The sequence below is a fragment of the Eucyclogobius newberryi genome, unplaced genomic scaffold (genome assembly GCF_026437365.1).
Source record: "Eucyclogobius newberryi isolate DKJ021-1_F unplaced genomic scaffold, fEucNew1.0.hap1 SCAF_4, whole genome shotgun sequence".
NCBI lineage: Eukaryota > Metazoa > Chordata > Actinopteri > Gobiiformes > Gobiidae > Eucyclogobius > Eucyclogobius newberryi.
In genome coordinates this window covers 37,023,927-37,049,111 of record NW_027316056.1, presented here as the reverse complement: position 1 = coordinate 37,049,111, position 25,185 = coordinate 37,023,927, and the positions used below count along the sequence as shown (strand labels likewise).

The following is a 25,185-nucleotide window of genomic DNA, read 5'->3' as shown; positions in this document are numbered from 1 at the left end:
TAATGTTTGTGTTTAGGCTAAATACAGATATGAAAGCACGAGCGAGGTTGAAATACACCAATACAGTCGTGTTATTCATGGTTTGAGGACTTTGATTCCCAGATTTGAGACGGCTCCGAATTTGGGTCAAAATTTGATCCAATATTTCATGCATTTTTTTGGGTGTTTATATCTAAAAATCAATTCCACGAAACTTTCTCTGATTGTTTTGAACCGTTTCCGGCTGTTTGAGTGAAAAATATAGCGGAAAAGTATGAAAAATATATTCAGCACAGGATTCAAATATAGGAATGACAAGGACTTTTTCCATTCAAAAGATCAAATATATGTTTTAAAATGACAATACTTTCAGGAATAACATGATTTATCAAACTATTTTGATGAGGCAGCGCAGTAAAAACACACATTTTAACGTTCGTAGGCTGAACAGACAAATGATAGATGTTTATATATTTATTCCATTTGGAAACAAGTATAATATGAGTCGATGTCGAAGTTCATTCAGACAAATAATTCATTTTCAAACAGTTTTGTCGAGCTAACGTTGAATAAAGAAGTCAGCGTTAATGTCTAACGTTAATAATCCATGTTTTCTATGATAAAAACCTTAAATAAAGTTTTTATTTCACGTAAGACAAAGGACAGAAGCTTGTGACTCACCAGAGGGGCGGGACTCGATGACATATCCAGAGATGGGGGCGGAGCCGATGTCTCCTTCGGACCAATGCAGTGAGAGACCGGAGGAGGTCTTAGACACGCTCAGGTCCAGAGGAGCGCCCGGAGAGCCTGTCGCCACGGAGACACAAGAGACAAAGACATGAGACACAAGAGACAAAGACATGAGACAAAAGAGACAAAGACATGAGACACAAGAGACAAAGACATGAGACACAAGAGACAAAGACATGAGACACAAGAGACAAAGACATGAGACAAAGACATGAGACACAAGAGACAAAGAGATGAGACACAAGAGACAAAGACATGAGACAAAAGAGACAAAGACATGAGACACAAGAGAAAAAGACATGAGACAAAGACATGAGACACAAGAGACAAAGACATGAGACACAAGAGACAAAGACATGAGACAAAGACATGAGACACAAGAGACAAAGAGATGAGACACAAGAGACAAAGACATGAGACAAAAGAGACAAAGACATGAGACAAAAGAGACAAAGACATGAGACACAAGAGACAAAGACATGAGACAAAAGAGACAAAGACATGAGACACAAGAGACAAAGACATGAGAAAAAAGAGACAAAGACATGAGACAAAAGAGACAAAGACATGAGACAAAAGAGACAAAGACATGAGACAAAAGAGACAAAGACATGAGACAAAAGAGACAAAGACATGAGACAAAAGAGACAAAGACATGAGACACAAGAGACAAAGACATGAGACACAAGAGACAAAGACATGAGACAAAGACATGAGACACAAGAGACAAAGAGATGAGACACAAGAGACAAAGACATGAGACAAAAGAGACAAAGACATGAGACACAAGAGACAAAGACATGAGACAAAGACATGAGACACAAGAGACAAAGAGATGAGACACAAGAGACAAAGACATGAGACAAAGACATGAGACACAAGAGACAAAGAGATGAGACACAAGAGACAAAGACATGAGACAAAAGAGACAAAGACATGAGACAAAAGAGACAAAGACATGAGACACAAGAGACAAAGACATGAGACAAAAGAGACAAAGACATGAGACACAAGAGACAAAGACATGAGACAAAAGAGACAAAGACATGAGACAAAAGAGACAAAGACATGAGACAAAAGAGACAAAGACATGAGACAAAAGAGACAAAGACATGAGACAAAAGAGACAAAGACATGAGACACAAGAGACAAAGACATGAGACACAAGAGACAAAGACATGAGACAAAGACATGAGACACAAGAGACAAAGAGATGAGACACAAGAGACAAAGACATGAGACAAAAGAGACAAAGACATGAGACACAAGAGACAAAGACATGAGACAAAGACATGAGACACAAGAGACAAAGAGATGAGACACAAGAGACAAAGACATGAGACAAAGACATGAGACACAAGAGACAAAGAGATGAGACACAAGAGACAAAGACATGAGACAAAAGAGACAAAGACATGAGACAAAAGAGACAAAGACATGAGACACAAGAGACAAAGACATGAGACAAAAGAGACAAAGACATGAGACACAAGAGACAAAGACATGAGACAAAAGAGACAAAGACATGAGACAAAAGAGACAAAGACATGAGACAAAAGAGACAAAGACATGAGACAAAAGAGACAAAGACATGAGACACAAGAGACAAAGACATGAGAGACAAAAACATGAGACACAAGAGACAAACACAAGAGACAAAGACATGAGACACAAGAGACAAAGACATGAGACAAGTGAAGGACACATTGTGAACTCAGAACATTGTTGTTTTAGACATTTTCACATTTTTTACAAACGGAAAAGACTTTAATATGTTCTGATACGTCGAGGTTTTATACGCATGAAGTCACTGTAGAATATCCATAAAAGAACATTCCAGTACAAGTACAAGTACAAGTATGACGTATGCAGTGATGAAAGTACCTTTAGCACCAGCTAAAAAAATGCATAATAGAGAAGAAAAAAACATTTAAAAGTCGCACTGGAGTATAAGTATAAGTTAAGTGGTATGGACGATTTTTTTCAGCAAATTTTGTATCATATTTCCTCGTGGCGTGGATAAATCATTTGTCCTGCCACGTGTCAATCATAAAACGCACCTATCGCTCACCTGCAGCCGCGTCAGGCTCGTCCCCACGTTTCCGCGTGCCTAAGCGCATGGATCTATCATAATATAGTTCCCTCAGTGTACGGGGCAAAATGAAGACGGAGAAAGACAGTTCGAGCTGACGCAGAAGTGGACAGAAATCTACGGGAGACGAGCGATGCGATGCGCTCCGTTGCGCTAATAAACAAACGCACGTGTGTGTTGTATCGGTCCACACGGGGGAGTGGCATGTGCACTTCAGCCTGCGTTCACAAATCGCCGAAAAATCGTCCATACCGGCTTTAAGTATAAATATAAGTATAAGTTGCACCCCGGCCAAAACTATGAAAAAAGGTGCGACTTATAGTCCGGAAAATACGGTAATAAAAACAATAAAGTGCCGTCAGTGTATGGATTACATTTACTGCGAAACAGTATTTTACGTGTCAATGAAAATGGTGGAGCCTGAGCGGGTGCATGATGGGTGGAGCCTGAGCGGGTGTATGATGGGTGGAGCCTGAGCGGGTGCATGATGGGTGGAGCCTGAGCGGGTGCACGATGGGTGGAGCCTGAGCGGGTGCAGGATGGGTGCACGACAGCGCCCTCACCTGGCAGCGGGTGAGCGGTCAGGTTGGCCCTCGCCGCTGGACCGTAGCTCACGGTCAGCGCCTGAACGCTGAACATGTAGGTCACTCCACGGGTCAAGTCTCTGACCTTGAGCCAGCGCTGCCAGCCGCCGCCCACATCCACGGTCACTGCTCGGGTCAGACCTGCAGAGCACATGTTACATCCAGGGGGGGCACGGTCACCAGGGGGCGCACGGCCTCCAGGGGGCACACGACCACCAGGGTGCGCACGGCCACCAGGGGGCGCACGACCACTAGGGGGTGCACGACCACCAGGGGGCACACGACCACCAGGGGGCGTAAGACCACCAGGGGGCGACTGGGAGGCACAGACGTACCTTGCACGGGGCTGGTGGGCTGGTACCGCACCCTGTAGCCCTCGATCTGACCGTTGGGGCTGAGGGGGGCCCCCCAGGACACGTTCACACTGGAGCCGCTCACCTCCGAGAAGGAGAGGAAGCCGGGCTCACTGGGCGCTGCCACGGCAACCAAAGAAACAGACAAAACAATCATGACAAATAGAAAGTCAGAAACACTCTTGATTAGTGCGTTTCTCATATTGAACAGAGGTGGCGCTTGTGTTCGGGGGCCGCACCTGACTGCTGAGTGCGGGTCCCTCGGGGGTCGCTCGGGGGCCCGTCCCCTGCCGTGTTGAAGGCCGTGAGGGTCAGCATGTAGGCCGTGTAGCTGCTCAGGTTGGTCAGGTGGGCCGCGGTGTGAGGGACGAACACCACCTTCACCTGCTCCGTCCGGTTCTGCTGCTCGCGCTCCCAGAAGTGAATCTGCAGAGGCAAAGCACACGAGTCAGAGCAGCACACGAGTCAGAGCAGCTCACGAGTCAGAGCAGCTCACGAGTCAGAGCAGCTCACGAGTCACAGCAGCTCACGAGTCAGAGCAGCAGCTCACGAGTTAGAGCAGAAGCACACGAGTCAGAACAGCAGCTCGCGAGTCAGAGCAGGTCACGAGTCAGAGCAGCTCACGAGTCACAGCAGCTCACGAGTCAGAGCAGCAGCTCACGAGTTAGAGCAGAAGCACACGAGTCAGAACAGCAGCTCGCGAGTCAGAGCAGGTCACGAGTCAGAGCAGCAGTTCACGAGTCAGAGCAGCAGTTCACAAGTCAGAGCAGCAGTTCACAAGTCAGAGCAGCAGCTCACGAGTCAGAGCAGCTCACGAGTCAGAGCAGCTCACGAGTCAGAGCAGCTCACGAGTCACAGCAGCTCACGAGTCAGAGCAGCAGCTCACGAGTTAGAGCAGAAGCACACGAGTCAGAACAGCAGCTCGCGAGTCAGAGCAGGTCACGAGTCAGAGCAGCAGTTCACGAGTCAGAGCAGCAGTTCACAAGTCAGAGCAGCAGTTCACAAGTCAGAGCAGCAGCTCACGAGTCAGAACAGCTCACGAGTCAGAGCAGCAGCTCACGAGTCAGAACAGCGCATGAGTCAGAGCAGCAGAACACGAGTCAGAACAGCTCACGAGTCAGAGCAGCAGCTCACGAGTCAGAACAGCGCACGAGTCAGAACAGCTCACGAGTTAGAACAGTAGCGCACGAGTCAGAGCAGCAGCGCACGAGTCAGAACAGCTCAAGAGTCAGAACAGCAGTGCACAAGTCATAGCAGCAGCACACGAGTCAGAACAGTAGCTCAAGAGTCAGTGCAGCAGCACACAAGTCAGAACAGACGCTCACAAGTTAGAACAGCTCACGAGTCAAAACACCAGCTCACAAGTCAAAACAGCAGCTCACGAGTCAAAACAGCAGCTCAGGAGTCAGAGCAGCACACGAGTCAAAACAGCAGGTCACGTATCAGAACAGCGCACGAGTCAGAACAGCTCACGAGTCAGAACAGCAGCTCACAAAACAGAACAGCAGCTCACGAGTCAGAGCAGCACACAAGTCCGAACAGCTCACGAGTCAGAGCAGCGCACGAGTCAGAGCAGCTCAAGAGTCAGTGCAGCAGCACAAGAGTCAGAACAGCTCACGAGTCATAACGACAGCCTTTAAAGAAGAACTATGGCACTTTTCTGCTGAGAGTCTGATATTAAACTCATATATTCCATGTCCCTCTCACCACCACAAAAGTCACTGCACCTTTAACATGACGGAAACCTTTAGGGTAAAAACAGCCTCCTACTGGTTTAAACATGGAACTACATCATCTGCTGGAGCTGGACGACAGGAAGTAGGTGTCAGAACTGGCAACCCAAACGAGAGCTGCTTTCTGATTGGATAACAGTCTTGAAAATAAACACAACATGTTTATCTTGTGTCTGGAGAAACACACAGGAAATGAAATCAAAATCTTACACAAGGTTTCTTTTTTTTCCAATTTAGTCCTCACTGTGAGCGGCCGGTTCTCCACAAACCTGGCTCGTACTCGGCCTGGAGGAGCCTCTTCCTGCTCGTTTCCGCAGAAATGTTGTTCCTTTGGCTATAATCATAGTCCACGATGGGGCATAAAGCATATCACTCTCCACGGGGAAAGTTCTGAAGTACCAAAGTCAAAATTACTCGACTAAAACCAACATTCAGTCGTCATCAAAATTCCACTTGAATCGGCCGCTCTCGACGGTCGACACTTCTGACGCCGTCGTGCGCATAAAACCCGCCGTAACGCCGTCGTTCAGCTCCACTGTATATTTACGATTGACAAACCTCCTCCTGCTCGAGCGCAAACACCAACAGCAGGTGCGTCATAAAGATTTACAGTCAATTTCAGAGCAAACCGCCCGAAGTGTGTTTGGCGGAGCGGAAGAAAAGAGCGTCTTGATCCGTCTGCCCCGCTTCGAGTTACTCATCCGCCACAAATTGGTCTCGAAACGAACGCCGGGGAAACGCTCCGGGGGCGAGAGACGGGATCCCGAGCGGCGGGCGAGGGTGTGCGAGGGCGTGCGTTGTGTCTGGTCACCTTGTAACCCTGGATGAGTCCGTTCTGCGTCTCCGGGGGCGGCGCGTCCCACGTCACCTCCAGGGCGGACGGCGACAGGGCCGAGACTCGGACGGAGTGCGGGGCCACGGAGGGCGCTGTGGGGAGAGAGAGAGGAGAGCGGGCTCAGTGGCGGTCCTGGTTGTGCCGACCACCGGGGGGCAGTGGCGAGCGCAGCGCAGCGACAAAGTATGACGAACGGATTAAACGCTGCGCGCTCGATCTCGTTTTCTTAGCTCGTTTTTCTAGCCGCAGGTTCTCTTCCTTCCGTTTCGGTCGATCCTCAATCTGACTTTGAGCGCCTTGACGTTAGAAATGATCGGAAGTACGAGAGAATCCGCGGTAACTGCGATTCGACGACGCACGGAGCGGTTTACGAACAAAAACGGAGCGTAAACGAGCCTTTAGACTGATCGCGTCTGAGGCCAGAACGTCTTCCATTTCTACACGTGTGAATTCTGTAAACGAACAATACAACGGTCATAAAAAGCAATCGACGGCGCTTTATTTGTCCCCGAGCAGCAATTCGATGGCGTTGAGCGGTGAAACGCGATCAAAATAGAAACGAAGGTATCGACGAGGAAGAGCGACACTATATTTACGCGCGCAGAGAACTTAGCCAAGAAAACCCAAACACTCAACTCGTCCCGGCAACCACAGAACAGTGGCGGTCCTCGTTGTGCCGACCACCGGGGGCAGTGGCGAGCGCAGTGGCGAGCGCAGCGCCGCGGCGAAGTATGACCAGAACAAGCTGACGAACGGATAAACGCTGCGCGCTCGATCTCGTTTTCTTAGCTCGTTTTTCTAGCCGCACATTCTCTTCCTTCCGTTTTGGTCGATCCTCAATCTGACTTTGAGCGCCTTGACGTTAGAAATGATCGGAAGTACTAGGGAATCCGCGGTAACTGCGATTCGACGACGCACGGAGCGGTTTACGAACAAAAACGGAGCGTAAACGAGCCATCTAAAGCCAGTCGGTGCTGACATTTTCCATTTCTACATGTGTGAAGTTTGTAAACGAACAATAAAACAGTCATATAAAGCAATCGACGTCGCTTTATTTGTCCCCGGGGAGCAATTCGATGGCGTTGAGCGGTGAAACGCGATAAAAATAGAAACGCTGAAACAAAGGTATCGACGAGGAACAGCGACACTATATTTACGCGCGCAGAGAACTTCGCCAAAAACAAACAAACGCTCAACTCGTCCCGGCAACCACAGAACAAAGGCGATAACACGTTTCTGATTCCTCGACCCTAGAGATCCTTCCGTAATCCCAGCGGTTCGATTGCGCACACCCACCTGCCTCGCCCACGGACACATCCACGGCGGCGGACGGGGGGCTCTCGCCGACCACGTTGGAGCTGGTCATGAAGATCTGGTAGCGCTGGAACTTCTTTAGCTCTGCAAGCGACGGCGAGAACAGTCCAGTCACGTTAGACGCTCTCCAACGGCATTCAAACACGCCGAGTATTACGGTGGCGTCATTTTATCAACGGGGATGTATATTTGGGACGTTTTAATGGTTTTATTTGCGTATTTAGCGTCGAACTGTGACAAATGTAGGTCACGGTTTTACATTTGGTTCATTGTAAAGCGTAATGTTGATCTGAAATAATAGAAACGGGTTCATTGACTTCCTGTTCAGGACGGCGGAACTGCTAAGCCCCGCCTCCTCGCCGTGACAAGCAGCAGATTGTCAGTTATTATTTTTGGAAGTGTCTATGTGACATCTTAAAATAAAATAAAACACGGGATTAACTCATTTGAATCAAGCTAAATACATGTTAAAAGCTCAGTTGATTTAGCACGATACGTCCCCTTTAAAATGCAATAAACACGTGAAAAACAACGAATGAACTATTATTTGTACAAAGAACATTAAACCACACATAGAAGTTCATGATAATTATAAATGCCAAGTTGAAAATAAAGCCACCCAAATGTTATGTGTATTAAAGGGGCTGTAATTGATTTTGGTTTCATGTAATAAAGTAAAATCCGAAATTAAAACTGTAAAAGCAGCTCTTAGGGTCAAAACGAGACTGCCGTGCACTTTCCGCATCTCATTTTCCAGCCACTGTGTTGTTCTCCCCGAAGCAGGAAGCGCGCTGTTAGCATGCTAATGTTTGTTAGCTTAACCGCGACGGCAAAACTCTGCTGTGGCCTCGGAAAGTTGTGAAAAACACTTAAAAAGTCAACGCGCTGAATGGCATTAGGCAAGTGAGAAACACATTTGGACTGTTTGAAATTAAATAGTTGGGGATTAATTCCAGCTGAATTTTAGTTTTTTTTAATTGAACCTGAACTAGAGACTCTTAAAAACATACGTGTGAGCTCGAACTCTGTTAGCGAAGCACTGCTGACGGTCTTAAAGGTGCTTTTAGCTGAAAAACACACAAACACACACATTGGAATGATTAAAATGTGCTCGTTTTTTTTACAATTCACTTCGGACTGTGGAGACTCACGGGTGATTAGGGCCCCTGAAGCGCTGGGATGGGCCCCTGAAGCACCGGAGTTGGCCCCTGAAGCACCGGCGTGGCCCTGGGCTCCTGCTTCGACGCCCGCCGAGCCGTTCGCCGGGATCTCTCTGTAGTACAGCCGGAACCCGGTCAGGACGCCGTTCACGCCGTCGTCGCCGGGAGGCTACAATCAGAAGATCAAGCCGACGGTCACGAGCCGAGCGTCCGAATGCCCCGCCCCCAGCCCCTGACCGCCTCGTTCAGTCCTGCGCTCGATCACCCGCGGATCATGTGACTCTAGTGTCTGATTATAAAGAAAACTCAGATAAAAATGGCATTAATATTGGTCAAATGCGTCATATTTATGGACTAATAATCACCGCATTAAACAACAGACGGACTAGATTATTCAACTTTTTGCCTGTGATGCCGACTCAAGCAAACGTTAGCGGCTAATGCTAGCAACTTTGCGGCGTAACGGTTTATTTAAGAGCGTTTTTGTCATATTATTGGGTGAAAAGTGCTTTTTTTCATCAGCTCTTCTGCTCCAGTGAGTCGTGTTGTGTGCGGTTAAAGACGTGTCGCTGATGTTTTTCCCGATTTTTTTGCAATGCATTATGGTCTATATTTGTTGAGCGGCGTAAAATGCAAGTCGTTTTTCCAGCTTTTCACTAAAAAAGGAGCTAAATTGTGCCTTATATAAAGAATGGTGTGGACATCGGAACGCAGCCACTGTATTAAAGCCATAAACATGTAAAAATGTTTAATTATGCACTGTCATATAAATGTAAGTGTGAAACGGTGCAGACAAATTTCCCTGCGACAACTATAAAGTAACTAGCTAACATTAAAAAACAAAACTGAGCTCAGCACTGCACTGCTTCAGAGATCATTTTAATGATCATTTTGTACATTTTACAAACACGTGCGTCACATTTGCGCTCTCTCGCTCACATTCATGTGCATCTAACTGATGTAAATAGAGTGTTTATTTTACCATTATTATTAGTATTATTTTGTCTTATGCTAGCTGTTTTTATTTTATTTTATCTTTATTTTTCCCCTCCATTCCTTATTAGGAAATGAGAGTTTTGTTTATAAGAGTTCTTCTATTAAGAGTGTGTTTTAAACTTCCTGTAAGTTATCTGTCCTTTTCCTCTGTATCTACCTGCGTTGCAACAATGAAATTTCCCCATGTGTGGACAATAAAAGAATATCTTATCTTAAACTGGACAATAAGAACATGTAAATTATTGTCCACTTTCAATGCTGTGGATGAAGGAAAACCCGGTCACAGTCTCCATCAGATACATGAATATATCTCACTTCTGACACATATGTTTTCATTCATGTTTGTTCAAACATGTTTCTAGTTTCAGTGCTGTTTTGTTTATTACCCGACTCAAAAGCCTCAAACAGAGAAAGAGTCTGTAGGAAGTATTCTCTTACAGTAAATACACCTCTTCTCTGGCCATTCTTTGCACTGCAGCATTTTCAAACTGAGCAGAAGTAGTAGTAAATATACAGTATATATATATATATATATATATATATATATATATATATATATATTTGTGTTCAGCTGGTACCTTCCACTGCACCAGGACGGAGGTGGTGGTGGTGGGCTTCACAGAGGTGATCACCGGAGGCTTATCTGGGACTGCAAAGTCAAATAAAACATAAAAGAGGAGAGAACATGAGTCATAGGAAACATTAAAGTACACAGAGGTACACATAAGTACACATAAGTGCACATAAGTACACGTACTGGCCTTTTAAAGCTGCAGTACCCGACGTTTTTCTTTTAAATGAGTGATTTTTGTGTTTTCCTCCAAAGAGTACATCGTAAGTGAAGTGAAGTGATTGGGAAGTGTAAGAGGGCGAGGGTTGGGAGTAAGCGGGAAGTGTTCGGGAGTAAGCGGGAAGTGTTCGGGAGTAAGCGGGAAGTGTTCGGGAGTAAGCGGGAAGTGTTCGGGAGTAAGCGGGAAGTGTTCGGGAGTAAGCGGGAAGTGTTCGGGAGGAAGCGGGAAGTGTTCGGGAGGAAGCGGGAAGTGATTGGGAGTAAGCAGGAAGTGTTCTGGAGTAAGTGGGAAGTGATTGGGAATAATCGGGAAGTGTAAGAGGGCGGGGTTGGGAGTAAGTAGGAAGTGTTCGGTAGCTGGCAGTGTTCGGGCGTAAGCGGGCAGTGTGAGCGGGCAGTATAAGCGGGCAGTGTGAGCGGGCAGTGTGAGCGGGCAGTGTGAGCGGGCAGTGTGAGCGGGCAGTGTTGCGGGCGTCTTACCGTCCTGCAGCGTGGTCACAGCCTCCGTCTCTTTGCTCAGAACACTGTCGCCCACGTCGTTGGTGGCCAGCAGCCTCATCTTGTACGAGGTGAAGGGTTTGAGTCTGTGACAAGCAAAACACAAGCACAAGACTGAAGACGCAGTCGTGTTTGGGAAGGGGATTTATGCTGGATGCCCCACCGTGTCGCAAACCAACGTGGGTGAAGTGCCTTGCCCAGGGACACAACAACAGTAAAAGCCTCGAGGCATATATCTATTTGAGTCTTACGTGTGTTTAAAGGTGCACTTTATATGTTAGTTTATATGTTGAACCCACACGCTTAGCAAAACAAAGCTAGCGCACGTTAGCATCAGCTGTTTCCTGTTTATCGACGAAAGGCACTCGCCGTTACGAGAAACGTTCTAAAGCGCTCTAAAGTGAACCGGTTGAAACGTGGCTTCAATAAAACAGGCTAATAGTACGTGCTAAATATAGTAACTCAGTAATTCAAGCTTTTAAAATATGTTTAAATATGTTCTAATGAGTTAGTTAGCTTGAATTGGCCCATTTTTTATTCTAAAATTGGAAATAAATTAAACCTAAATGTTTGGAGTTGATAGATAAATTACTACTACTTATTTTTGACAGTGCAGTGTCCAATAAACCCCCAAAAATCATTTAAAATAAATAAATTAAATAAATAAAAGCACCAATAACAATACCGTTAAACCACTGGGTCGATATCGATATTAAATCTAACAATATTAATAATTGTACGCCGCGCGGCTTTCACGATCTACTCTTTGGGGAAGGACACAGTAAAGACTAGAATAACGTGAAGTACTGTGGCTTTAAGTACACGTTTTACACCACAGTATCACTCCTGCCTCCTATGAAATGATAGTCCTCCCCAGTCTTTGCAATTCCTATGTATTCCGTACCCCGAGGAGTTGTTTACTCCACGGGGGCCCCGCTGGAATAGAGAGTGGCCCCGGCCGCACAGCCAGAAGATAAGCATGCATTATTTATGGGCGGGAATATTGTTTTGGTGCGGGCGACTTCATTTGTCTGAACAACACAGGGAAAAAAAAAATAAAAAAACGTTGAATCATTTGTTTCCGGAGATACCAAAAGAGGAGAATCTGACTGAGCGGTGGAGAAGGTGGGAGGGGTTTGAAGGGGGCGCGGTGGTGGGAGGGGTTTGAAGGGGGCGCGGTGGTGGGAGGGGTTTGAAGGGGGCGCGGTGATGGAAAGAGCGACCGGACAAGACCCCCGGGGAGGCGGGCGAGCCGAGCTACTGAGAGGAGCCCCTTTAACGTCTTAAACAGGTCTCTGACAGCGACGGGGGGGGCACGGGGGGGGGGCACAGGGGGGCATCAGCGACACTACCACACACCGCACAAGCAAAGCAACGCCGCATCGGTCAAGACGGCGTCGATATCAGCGCGTTTCGTCAAAGTGAACGTGGTCATATGTGAGATTTTACCAACATTTGTGTCTGTTTTTCCCCAGTTTTGAACATGTTGGTGATGTTTGTACTGTTACTTCTGGTGGGAACGTGAAAAATATCCGTATAAATGACACAATAGTTATGATTTGACATATAATAATACCATTTAGGGTTAGTTAAAGTAAAGTAGTTAAGGTAAATTATTGTTTTAACGGTCAGAAACAAGGTCAAAATGTGTTTAAATTGTGCATTTTCCATCGAACGTCGCTTATTGATGATGTCACAGCGAGAGGGACTTCGTTTTAGAACTCGGTACCTTTAATTTTCTACTTTTTGGTTTTCTTTCCAATTGATATGAAACTATGATAAATATGTACCAAACAAACCTGTCGTACGCACTTTACATATCAACTTCCTGCTTTGACCGTTTGAAAGTCACCTTTAAAATCACTTCCGGAATGTTCCGCAGCGTGGCATTAACACGGTAGTAAAAACAACACTGAATTTAATTATTCTTAACAAAACCAGATTTTTTAATGCATTTCTTTTAAATATTACGATTTTTTTTAGATAAATGTATTATTTTAGAATCACATTTTTGACATTATTAAAGCTAAAAATAAATGAATAATATTAGATACATAATAAAACATTAGGCTGCGACCTTAAGAGCATTTATTTCGACCTTAAAAAGCATCAAAACGACTTCATCTGAACTTGAGAACGTCTTTTACCCGTCGACGGTCCAGTTGGTCACATCATGCGGGACGTCCGTGGTGTGCGGGTTCCAGTCGCCGTCGGGCAGTTCCTTTATCTGGACGGTGAAGTACCTCAGGGGGGAGGAGCCAGAGCCCCCGGTCACCCAGTGGAGCTGCACCCGCCTGGCCTCCACGCCCTCTTGTGGGACCGACAGCTTCCTGGGCGGCTGCGGGCGTTCTGGGACAGGAAATGAGCGGGAATCTTTATTTACATACAATTACAATTCCACACATTTATTTTTACCATAGCATAGCCTACTTTATTTAGTGTAACTTTACTATTATTCTTTTGTACTTCACTATTTAATTATCATACTAAATTAAACATGCTCTGAGCACAGCGGCGCACTGGCTAGCTTACTGTGTCTCAAGGCTAAAGCTAACTTTTAGTCAAACTTAAATTAAAGTAAAGTAAAGACTACTTACTTCAGTTTGTGATGTTATTTGCGCAAGTGTTATGCCTTGAACTTAGCATTACCGTTAGCACTAAGACACACCTGCCTTTATAAACACAGAGAAGCTCCCTGGTGAAGTATTCAACTTGTTGTCAGTGACATCCATTCACAAGTCGCTGACCACTGCCTGATATTTACGTATTTACTCATTTTAGAGCGACATAATCGGACAAGAAGCAAGGGCGCTAACAGTGGCGCGAAGAGTGAGCTAACCGTGAGTGACGCTAAGAGGGACGCTTAGAGTGACCCTAAGAGTGAGCTAACAGTGATGTTAACAGTGAGCTAACAGTTGCGCTAAGAGTGACGCTTAGAGTGGCCCTAAGAGTGAGCTAACAGTAACGTTAACAGTGACGCTATCAGTGAGCTAACAGTGATGCTAACAGTGAGCTAACAGTTGCGCTAAGAGTGGCGCTTAAAGTGACCCTAAGAGTGAGCTAACATTAACGCTAACAGTGACGCTATCAGTGAGCTAACAGTGAGCTAACAGCTGCGTTAAGAGTGACGCTTAGAGTGACGCTAAGAGTGAGCTAACAGTGATGCTAACAGTGAGCTAACAGTTGCGCTAAGAGTGACCCTAAGAGTGAGCTTACAGTAACGCTAACAGTGACGCTATCAGTGATGCTAACAGTGAGCTAACAGTTGCGCTAAGAGTGATGCTTAGAGTGACGCTAAGAGTGATGCTAACAGTGAGCTAACAGTTGCGCTAAGAGTGACGCTTAGAGTGACGCTAAGAGTGAGCTAACAGTGATGCTAACAGTGAGCTAACAGTTGCGCTAAGAGTGACCCTAAGAGTGAGCTTACAGTAACGCTAAGAGTGACGCTTAGAGTGACGCTAACAGTGAGCTAACAGTGAGCTAACAGCGCTCCGTTATGCACAGAGCCATCGGAGCTCAACAGTGACCGACCGCCGCTTGGCTCTAGAAGTACATTTGTCATTAACTTCTCCATTTCGAAACTAATCAATATTGAATGTTTGACCGTTTGCTCGTGGCTGAACGACGTAAGATCAGCCACTTGTGATTTGATTTAAAATCCGAAGGAGAATGGAAGGCCGGTAGGGCGCACGGTGAAAGTAACGAGGTGATGCGACAGGAGAAGGACCGATAGCCAGTAGGCCGGAAGGGCGTGCAATGAAAGTAACAAGACGATGGCGACCGAAGGAGAATGGAAGGCCGGTAGGGCGCACGGTGAACGAGGTGATCCGGACCGAAAAGGATCATAATCGCGAGCGTGAAGGGGACGTATAGTGGTTCAGTGAGGGACAGTCGGGACAGCGTTCGGTGGCGGGTGCAGCCTCTACCATGAGACACACACCGCTCTCAGGAGACCAAGGCTCATGGGGATTGTCCGTGGAAGCTGGTGCAGGCTATGAGAGACGCACAAAAGCTGAACTGGGGTAGATAGGGCGTGAACAAAGCTATGGATGATGTCAATAAGGGCGTAAGATTAGCCACTTGTGGTTTTAAAATCACAAGTTCTGAAAACATTTCGCTGGACTTGTTGGACTCAAAACAACGGCCTGAAGGACATGAGCCTCCTCCGCCTTTAAACACTCCATATTCGTTTTCTTAAGCATGAGAATGAGAAAATGTCCTTCTGGAACCGCGGCAAACTGTGAAGTGGACGGGATTGTTGAGCTCCATTGTTTGGTCATAGGAACAGTAAAATAAACACATATCGCGTGAATAAAACAAACACAAAGCGTGACATTTTTCATTGTATACTTAAAGGTCGTATTATGAATCATTTTTGTCCTTGGTCTTCTGCATTTTTAAAACTTTCTACAAGCATTCTGACACTCGGTTAGTGTAAGAACATAACCAGGTTCACACTACACTTCGAGGTCTTATTTACACCCGAGTGTCTTCATAATCATTGGCAATCACAGCGTGTCCTGCTTGCCTAACACTCAGTTCTGTGCACGCTGGAGCAGCCTCTTGTTTGTCATATGCTCTGTATCACACCTAATCACAAACGTGTTCATACGTAATTAACATTCAAATCCAACACGACGGCTCCAAAAACAAGCGGAATATTCTCTTTGTCATAAATTATACTCTTTTTAAGCTATTTTTGACAAGATTATATACATACTTTTTTTCTACTTATTGTTCCTTAGATTGTAGCATTTTTAAATCTCTTTTTCATTCTGTGTTTCATTTATTTCTTTTTACTATTAAGAGTTTTTCCCTCTCATTGTATTATTGAGATTCTGTGAATAAGTGATATTAATATATATATATTAATATACAAGTGTCATGTTTGTGCTGTTTTTATATGTCTTAATCTGTTGTTTTTTGCTGCTAATATTATCAGTAATTGTGCTGTATATAATGTAAAGTATGTTTTGTATATCTAAACGAACTAGAGATTTTCTGGCACATTTACAGATATTTTAATTAATGTGCAACGTCCCACTTCAAATAAAATGAATAAAATGAATAAAATGAATAAAATGAATAAAATGAATAAAATGAATAAAATGAATAAAATGAAAAATAAATAAATGAATAACATGAATAAAATAAAAAATGAATAAACTAATAAAATAAAATAAATCAAATGAATAAAAAAATAAAATAAAAAAATGAATAAAATGAATACAAAAATGAATAAAAAAAAATAAAATGAATAAAATGAATAAAATGAATAAAATGAATAAAATGAAAGAGTTTAAGAGCAAGAGTTACACTGTCAAAAATATGACCCAAGTGGAACCACAAGTATGTATAAAAGTATTATCTGACGCCCTCAAAGTGAACAAAGACCTCCTGCTCGTTTGGGTCAATCAGGAGCCGTCGTCCAGCACTAATTACAGCTCAAAATTCGCACTTGTATTTTCCATTCTGTGAAAAGTCCGACTGCGGGCTTGAAAAAGAGGCAATTATCACCATATTAACCGCCTGCTGCTCGTGTCACCTGGCTCTCCGTGTGCACCTGTGGAGCCTTTGCAAAGCGGCGCGTTTCGCGTTCGATTCACGCCAAAGAACGGTTTGAAAAAAGCATCGCTGTTTCTGGAAGTGCAGCGGGAAAAAGGTTCAGACACAAAGAGACTTTTCTAAAAGATGACGAAGGTTTAAAGTCTTCTGAAGGTTTGTGAAATATAATATTTTATTGAAATAAAGACAAGAAAAATAACACAAAAGTGAAGAAAATAACAAAAAAAGAAGAAAAGAAAAAAATAACAAACAAAAAAAGAGAAGAAAATGAGACCGCTTTGTGCTGTCTGCGTCTAATTAGAGAGTGTTTTATTCCGCGCGCAGCAGGAAGTGCGCTGTTAGCATGCTAGTTGGTGTTAGCTTGACTCAGATTTGGTCCCAAAAAATTGTGAAAAGCACTTTTAATTCATAAATAAATAATAATTATGATGCTCAGAATGTATGATGCAAGTGAACGACACGTTTAACGCTGTTAAATCTTTTAAAAATGAACTAGTTCTGTTTTTAAGACAAAACAAATCATGTGGAGCAGCTTTAAGCTCGTCCAGAGTTAAAGGGTTTATAAGTCAAAACAGATAAACCGTTTCACAAAAATCCAGTGAATCTTGTAATCTACTCTTTTTTTAAATGTGTTTTCGGCCAGTAAAAACATTTAGCCCCTCCTCCCCCTCCATACCTCTCCTCTCTGTAGTGACCACGAGGGCCTGATGCTCCTCCCCCTCCTCCTCCCCTCCTCCTCCCCCTCCATACCTCTCCTCTCTGTAGTGACCACGAGGGCCTGGTGCTCCTGGCCCCAGCCCACTGCAGTGCGGGCGTTCAGTCTGAAGGCGTACGTCTGCTCCGGGGCCAGCCCGTTGACCGTGAACTGTCTGCCCGTGGAGCCCACCTCCACCGTGGTCCAGCGCAGGGCGTCGCGGCCCTCCAGGCGGTACGAGATCTGGTACCCTGGAGACCACACAACAACAACAACAACAAAGCTGTTAATGTGAGCATTTCTTACGGTTTGGATACAAAACTCTTTGCAACAGGTGCAATTCAAAGCAATGTCCAGTGATGGAGAGACAAATCCCTCTGTGATGTCATCAATAAGCGACGTTCCATCGAAAACGCAGGGACGACTCACGCAACAGACTCACTTTTCTAACAGCTTCAATTGTTTATAAAAGTAAAGACGTTATCAGGTATTGTAGTATTTTTAACATTGTGTAACTTATGTGGATTTTGGTCCTTGTTTACATGACGGTTGCTAGGTAACAGCTGTGGAATGATGTCGTCCTCTGAGGTCAGAACTCGACCCGATGTTCCAGTTAATAGTGGATTTTCGCTTTTGTTTACGCTAGCTCCGTGTTGACGTTAGCAACATTAGCTTAACATTAGCTTAACTTAAAGCGGGACTAAGTGATCGTGCGATAGAGCTCCCCCTGCAGGTGACCAGAGTGCAGTACACAACATTGATAAAAAGCACAGCAGCGAAAAATAGACGCAGAAAAGAAAAAGTTTGATAAAAACAAATAAAAATACATTGTACACTAAAAGTCAACATTTCAATGACGAGCCGAGGAAAAAAGATGAGTTTTAAAAGTTCAGGGGCAGCGCGGTCCACAGTTTTGGACTAAAACATAAAAGTGCATTGGCAATTACCTTGTGAGTGATAAAAGCGCGGATAAAAATGTCAAAGTGAAAGAACAGGTTTATCTTTAGCCGTCCGGTTTGTGTTTAGCACCGTTCAAATGCTCTCGCTTACATTTGCGCATTATCTGCATAAAAATGAAACGCTTCTGCAAAATGTATCGGAGAGCGAGGAAATACAAAGAGAAAATACACTCAATAAATAACAATGAACGATTCACAAACAGAAAAATGACAGTGTGTGAAGTGGGTCGCGGACAAAGAGATTGACGAGCCGTAATAATAATAATGATAATGATAATAATCCTGAATAGTAATCATATATATTCCTTTAACATCCTGTACAATGTAATCGTTTAGAGACTGCGACACTCTGACCCGCTGAGCTTGTGTAGTCTAATGAAATGTACACCACCTGTACAAGAGCAGTACGAGCGCAGTACAAGAGCAGTACAAGGGCAGTACAAGAGCAGTACAAGGGCAGTACAAGAGCAGTACGAGCGCAGTACAAGAGCAGTACAAGAGCAGTACAAGAGCAGTACAAGGGCAGTACAAGAGCAGTACAAGGGCAGTACAAGAGCAGTACAAGGGCAGTACAAGAGCAGTACAAGAGCAGTACAAGGGCAGTACGAGCGCAGTACAAGAGCAGTACAAGAGCAGTACAAGGGCAGTACGAGCGCAGTACAAGAGCAGTACAAGAGCAGTACAAGGGCAGTACGAGCGCAGTACAAGAGCAGTACAAGAGCAGTACAAGGGCAGTACAAGGGCAGTACAAGGGCAGTACAAGAGCAGTACAAGAGCAGTACAAGGGCAGTACAAGCGCAGTACAAGAGCAGTACAAGAGCAGTACACGAGCGAGCGGCGCCGCTTCTCCTCCGCTGCACCGGCGTTTCCGTGTCCGATCACCGGCTCCACCACGAGCGGCACGCACCACCACGAGCCGCACGCACCACGAGCGAGCGGCGCCGCTTCTCCTCCGCTGCACTGGCGTTTCCACGCCCGAACACCGGCTCCGCGCTCCCGCACCCGCCGCCCCGGAGGTCTGTACCTGGGCGAAGGTGTGGCCCCAGCCCGCCACAGGAGCAGACACGGAGAGCGGGGCACCGGCTCCACCAGGAGAAAAGCAGCCCCATACAACCAAGGTACAGCCCCGTTTCTCTGCTTTCCCCGCTCCACAGACGGGGGCGATCTGGTCACAAAACTGGACTCAAATGCGTCTTGATTGGGCTAGAGCAACGCCGGCGTCTGGTATGTGGACTGCCGCTTCTGTCCCAACGTCTTTGTTTTGTTAGTCGTTTCCATTGTTTTGTTTTGTTCCCGCGTCTCTGTGTTGTCTTCTGTCTACATCCCTGTTCCTTAACTTCATCGGACATTACTGCACCGTCCATCGCTCATCTCCTCCCTCACTCCTGGACTATCTACTGCCCTAGCCGCCAGCTAACAGCTGGCTTAACACCTGCGGAGGTCCGTCATGGTATCGCGGGGTCTCCCTGCCGTGCAGACAAGGTCTGGGGCAACCAACGCCACTCACTCCACCAGCTTCAACACCCGGTCCACTGCTGCTTTTTCACAACTCTCTGCCCACCAGCTTCTAGTTAACCAGCCTCTAGCCACCGCCAGCATTCTAACTGGATTACTATCATCTGCTGCTACGTTCCATCTCCCTCTCGGACTATCACTCCCACGCCTCCAGGCCACCGCTCCACCAACTTCTCGCCTACTCACCTACACCGCTGCTGACCTTCACCTCCTCAACCATAACCACCGTCTCCCAGCTGCTGCTGCCTCTGCAGCTAGCTCAGCTGGGATCCTTCGCCGGCCCCGCTACATCCACAGGGGCTCTGGTCTCTCCCATAACCAACACTCCAACGACGGCTCACCTATCCCCTCACTCTGGACTAGTTTTCGCCCCCCTGTCACCCCCACCTGCCGCACTGCCAACCTCAGCAACCTCCGCCCCCCCACCCCTGCGCCCCCATCCATCTCCGCGCCCCCATCCATCTCCCTTGCACTGCTGAACTGCCGCTCCCTCGCCAACAAATCACCTGTTATATCTGAACTGCTACTGGACAATAACATTGATCTGCTTCTCCTCTGTGAAACATGGCAACAGCCCCTGGACTTCTATGCTCTCAACCAAGCCACTCCCTCCAACTACACTTACACTGCCAAACCCCGCCTCTCCGGGCGTGGGGGAGGTCTTGCTGTTATTCATAAAAAATCTACATCCATCACTGAACTGAACCTCAACCTTCCATCCATCTCATCATTTGAATACCTCGCCTTCTCCCTCCCCAACTCTATCACCGCTATCCTGATCTATCGTCCCCCAAAGCCCCACCCCTCTTTCCTCACTGAATTGTCTGAACTCCTCACCATCGCATCCTCTCTCTCTGCCCGCCTCCTACTCACTGGTGACTTCAACATCCACATTGACTGCCCCAACGCCCCACTGACATCCGACTTCCTCTCTCTCCTGGACTGCTTCCATCTCACCCAACATATTGACTTCCCCACCCATACCAAAGGCCACACTCTGGACTTAGTCTGTTCCTCTCTCCTACCCATATCTAAGCCCCACCCCCTCCCCTTCCCACTCTCTGATCATCTCTGCATCCTTTTCTCTGCCCCCCTACCCTCGCCCCACAACCCCAAAAAACGCACCATCACCTACCGCAATATCAAGTCAGTCAACCCCCTCACGCTCTCCCAGCTCATATCCTCTGCTTTCCCCCCTGACTCCCCCCCCTCTTCCCCCGACGACTATGCTGTCATGCTCAACACCACCCTCTCCGACTCCCTTGACTCCCTAGCCCCCTGGAAAACCTCTTCCGTCTCATACATCAACCCCGCCCCCTGGTACACCCCTGAACTCCGCACCATGAAGCAGACTGGCCGCCAACTCGAACGACTCCACAAAAGAACCCGCCTCACCGTCCACGCCGAAGCTTTCAAATTACACATCTCCTCCTACCGTGACGCTCTCCAAGCCGCCAAATCTGCCCACCTCTCCACCCTCATCAACAGCTCCCACCGGAGCCCTCGCACCCTGTTCTCCACCGTCAACAAGCTGCTCCAGCCACCGGACATCACTCCACCCTCCTCCCCTGACCTCTGCAACTCTTTCCTCCTTGCCTTCAATGACAAAATTTCCAAAATCAACAGCTCCATGACTGCCGTCTCCATTAACTCCATCACCACCCCCACCCCTGCCCCCCCTCCGCTCCCTGACCACCCACCCTTCCCTCCCCTCACCACCTTCTCCTCTGTTAACTCCTCTCATATCATAGACCTCATCACCGCTTCCAAAACCACCACCTGCTCTCTCGACCCCCTCCCAACGAATCTAACCAAGGCCTGCCTCCCTGCTCTCATCCCCCATCTCACCAACCTCTTCAACCAGTCTTTATCCCTCGGCCATGTTCCTTCCATCTACAAACTGGCCTCCATCACCCCCATCCTCAAAAAACCCACCCTAGACTCCGCCAACCTCTCCAACTACCGCCCCATCTCCAACCTGCCGTTCCTCTCAAAAACGCTGGAACGCATCGTCGCCGCCCAACTTCACACCCACCTCCAGTCAAACAACCTCTATGAACCCCTCCAATCTGGCTTCCGCCCACTTCACAGCACTGAAACAGCCCTGGTCAAAGTACTCAACGATCTCCTCACCTCTGCAGACTCCGGGGCCCTCAACATCCTGTTACTACTAGACCTCAGCGCAGCCTTTGACACTATAAACCATTCCATCCTCCTACAAAGGCTGCGCCAACTGGGTGTTGAGGGCTCTGCACTTGACTGGCTCACATCCTACCTCACCAACAGGCAAGAGTTCATTTCCCTCTCCGGTCACTCATCCACCCTCTCCCCAGTAACGCAGGGGGTCCCCCAGGGCTCAGTCCTCGGCCCCCTCCTCTTCATCTGCTACATCTTCCCCCTTGGTCACATCCTCCGCCAACTCAACCTGGACTTTCACTGCTACGCTGACGACACCCAGATATACCTCACCACCAAATCCACCCAAAACCCTCCCCTCAGCCACATCCAAACCTGCATCTCTACAATAAAATCATGGCTCACTCTCAACTTCCTCAAACTGAACAGTGACAAAACAGAGCTCCTCCTCATTGGCACCAAATCCACTCTCAATAAAACTGGTCCCTTTTCACTCAGCATCGACACCTCGACCATCACCCCCTCTACCCTGGTACGCAATCTCGGTGTCATCATGGACCCCACCCTCTCCTTCACTCCCCATGTCAGCCACATTGTCAAGACCTCATACTTCCACCTCCGCCGCATCGCCAAAATCCGACACTGCCTCACCCTCCCCGCTGCTGAATCCCTCATCCATGCCTTCATCTCCTCCCGCCTTGACTACTGCAACTCCCTCCTCACTGGCATCTCCTCCCATTCCCTCCACAGACTCCAAATGGTCCAAAACTCCGCTGCCCGCCTCCTCACCCACACCCGGTCCCGTGATCACATCACTCCCGTCCTCCGCTCTCTCCACTGGCTCCCCATCAAGCAGCGCATAAACTTTAAAATACTCCTCCTCACCTTCAAAGCTCTTCACCACCTTGCCCCCCCCCTACCTGTCTGACCTCCTCATCCCCCACCGCCCCTCCCGAGCTCTCCGATCCTCCTCCTCTCTCACCCTGACTGCACCAACATCCCGACTCAAAAGTTTTGGCGACAGAGCATTCTCCCGAACAGCACCCCGACTCTGGAACTCCCTCCCCCAACCTGTCCGCCACTCTCCCTCACTCACAACATTCAAATCCCGCCTAAAAACATACCTCTTCACCCAAGCCTATGACCTCCCCTACCCCTAGCCTCCTCTACCCCATTGCCTACACTTCTACCCCCTGTTACTTCCCCATCTTTTTCTCTCTACTTCTTCTGTCTTGTTCATTTTATCTGTATATTAATGTGTTCTGTACGTGTTGTCCCCCCTGTCTGTAAATACCCCCCCCCCCTTTTTTATTATGTTCAGCGTCTTTGGGTCACTGAAAAGCGCTATATAAATAAAAGTTATTATTATTATTATTACAAGGGCAGTACAAGGGCAGTACAAGGGCAGTACAAGGGCAGTATGAGCGCAGTACAAGAGCAGTACAAGGGCAGTACAAGGGCAGTACAAGAGCAGTACGAGGGCAGTACAAGGGCAGTACAAGAGCAGTACAAGGGCAGTACGAGCGCAGTACAAGAGCAGTACAAGAGCAGTACAAGGGCAGTACGAGCGCAGTACAAGGGCAGTACGAGCGCAGTACAAGGGCAGTACAAGCGCAGTACAAGAGCAGTACAAGAGCAGTACAAGGGCAGTACAAGAGCAGTACAAGGGCAGTACAAGAGCAGTACAAGAGCAGTACGAGGGCAGTACAAGGGCAGTACAAGAGCAGTATGAGCGCAGTACAAGAGCAGTACAAGGGCAGTACAAGGGCAGTACAAGCGCAGTACAAGAGCAGTACGAGGGCAGTATGAGCGCAGTACAAGCGCAGTACAAGGGCAGTACGAGCGCAGTACGAGCGCAGTACAAGGGCAGTACAAGAGCAGTACGAGCGCAGTACAAGGGCAGTACGAGCGCAGTACAAGGGCAGTACAAGGGCAGTACGAGCGCAGTACAAGAGCAGTACAAGGGCAGTACAAGGGCAGTACAAGGGCAGTACAAGAGCAGTACAAGGGCAGTACGAGGGCAGTACAAGGGCAGTACAAGAGCAGTATGAGCGCAGTACAAGAGCAGTACAAGGGCAGTACAAGGGCAGTACAAGCGCAGTACAAGAGCAGTACGAGGGCAGTATGAGCGCAGTACAAGCGCAGTACAAGGGCAGTACGAGCGCAGTACGAGCGCAGTACGAGCGCAGTACAAGGGCAGTACGAGCGCAGTACAAGGGCAGTACAAGGGCAGTACAAGAGCAGTACAAGGGCAGTACAAGAGCAGTACAAGGGCAGTACGAGGGCAGTACAAGGGCAGTACAAGAGCAGTATGAGCGCAGTACAAGAGCAGTACAAGGGCAGTACAAGGGCAGTACAAGCGCAGTACAAGAGCAGTACGAGGGCAGTATGAGCGCAGTACAAGCGCAGTACAAGGGCAGTACGAGCGCAGTACGAGCGCAGTACAAGGGCAGTACAAGAGCAGTACGAGCGCAGTACGAGCGCAGTACAAGGGCAGTACGAGCGCAGTACAAGGGCAGTACAAGGGCAGTACGAGCGCAGTACAAGAGCAGTACAAGGGCAGTACAAGGGCAGTACAAGAGCAGTACAAGGGCAGTACAAGAGCAGTACAAGGGCAGTACAAGAGCAGTACAAGAGCAGTACAAGGGCAGTACAAGAGCAGTACAAGGGCAGTACGAGCGCAGTACAAGAGCAGTACAAGAGCAGTACAAGGGCAGTACAAGCGCAGTACAAGAGCAGTACAAGAGCAGTACAAGGGCAGTACAAGGGCAGTACAAGGGCAGTACAAGGGCAGTATGAGCGCAGTACAAGAGCAGTACAAGGGCAGTACAAGGGCAGTACGAGCGCAGTACAAGAGCAGTACAAGGGCAGTACGAGCACAGTAAGAGCGCAGTACAAGGGCAGTACAAGAGCAGTACGAGCGCAGTACGAGCGCAGTACGAGCGCAGTACAAGAGCAGTACAAGGGCAGTACGAGCGCAGTACGAGCGCAGTACGAGCGCAGTACAAGGGCAGTGCGAGCGCAGTTCGAGCGCAGTACAAGCGCAGTACAATCGCAGAATAACCAGATTACTGCAATATAATCCGTGCACTAATCCCTTTATGAGGCTGTATATGAAAATACATGTTTTAATTCACTCTTATGGGTGCTGGGTGCACAGTACGGCACATAAGTATCTCTGTTTACTGAGTTTAAAGCGCCCCCTACAGGCCAGACGACTCATGGAAATATA

The 25,185-nt window shown here is 47.4% G+C and overlaps 1 protein-coding gene across 1 annotated transcript in view; it reads right to left on the bottom strand.

Annotated features, from left to right (window-relative positions):
* The window catches only part of LOC140378029 (protein sidekick-1-like), a 128,914-nt gene that overhangs the window by 10,088 nt on the left and 93,641 nt on the right, over positions 1–25,185 (bottom strand). The window contains exons 30-41 of the mRNA XM_072463659.1: positions 17,400–17,594; positions 13,232–13,433; positions 11,067–11,170; positions 10,375–10,445; positions 8,816–8,969; positions 8,651–8,707; positions 7,623–7,724; positions 6,303–6,418; positions 3,998–4,184; positions 3,741–3,878; positions 3,385–3,546; positions 661–786 (exon numbers count right to left, since the gene is read on the bottom strand). Coding sequence (XP_072319760.1) covers positions 661–786; positions 3,385–3,546; positions 3,741–3,878; positions 3,998–4,184; positions 6,303–6,418; positions 7,623–7,724; positions 8,651–8,707; positions 8,816–8,969; positions 10,375–10,445; positions 11,067–11,170; positions 13,232–13,433; positions 17,400–17,594 — 1,614 coding nt within the window. The remainder of the gene's footprint in view (positions 1–660; positions 787–3,384; positions 3,547–3,740; positions 3,879–3,997; positions 4,185–6,302; positions 6,419–7,622; positions 7,725–8,650; positions 8,708–8,815; positions 8,970–10,374; positions 10,446–11,066; positions 11,171–13,231; positions 13,434–17,399; positions 17,595–25,185) is intronic.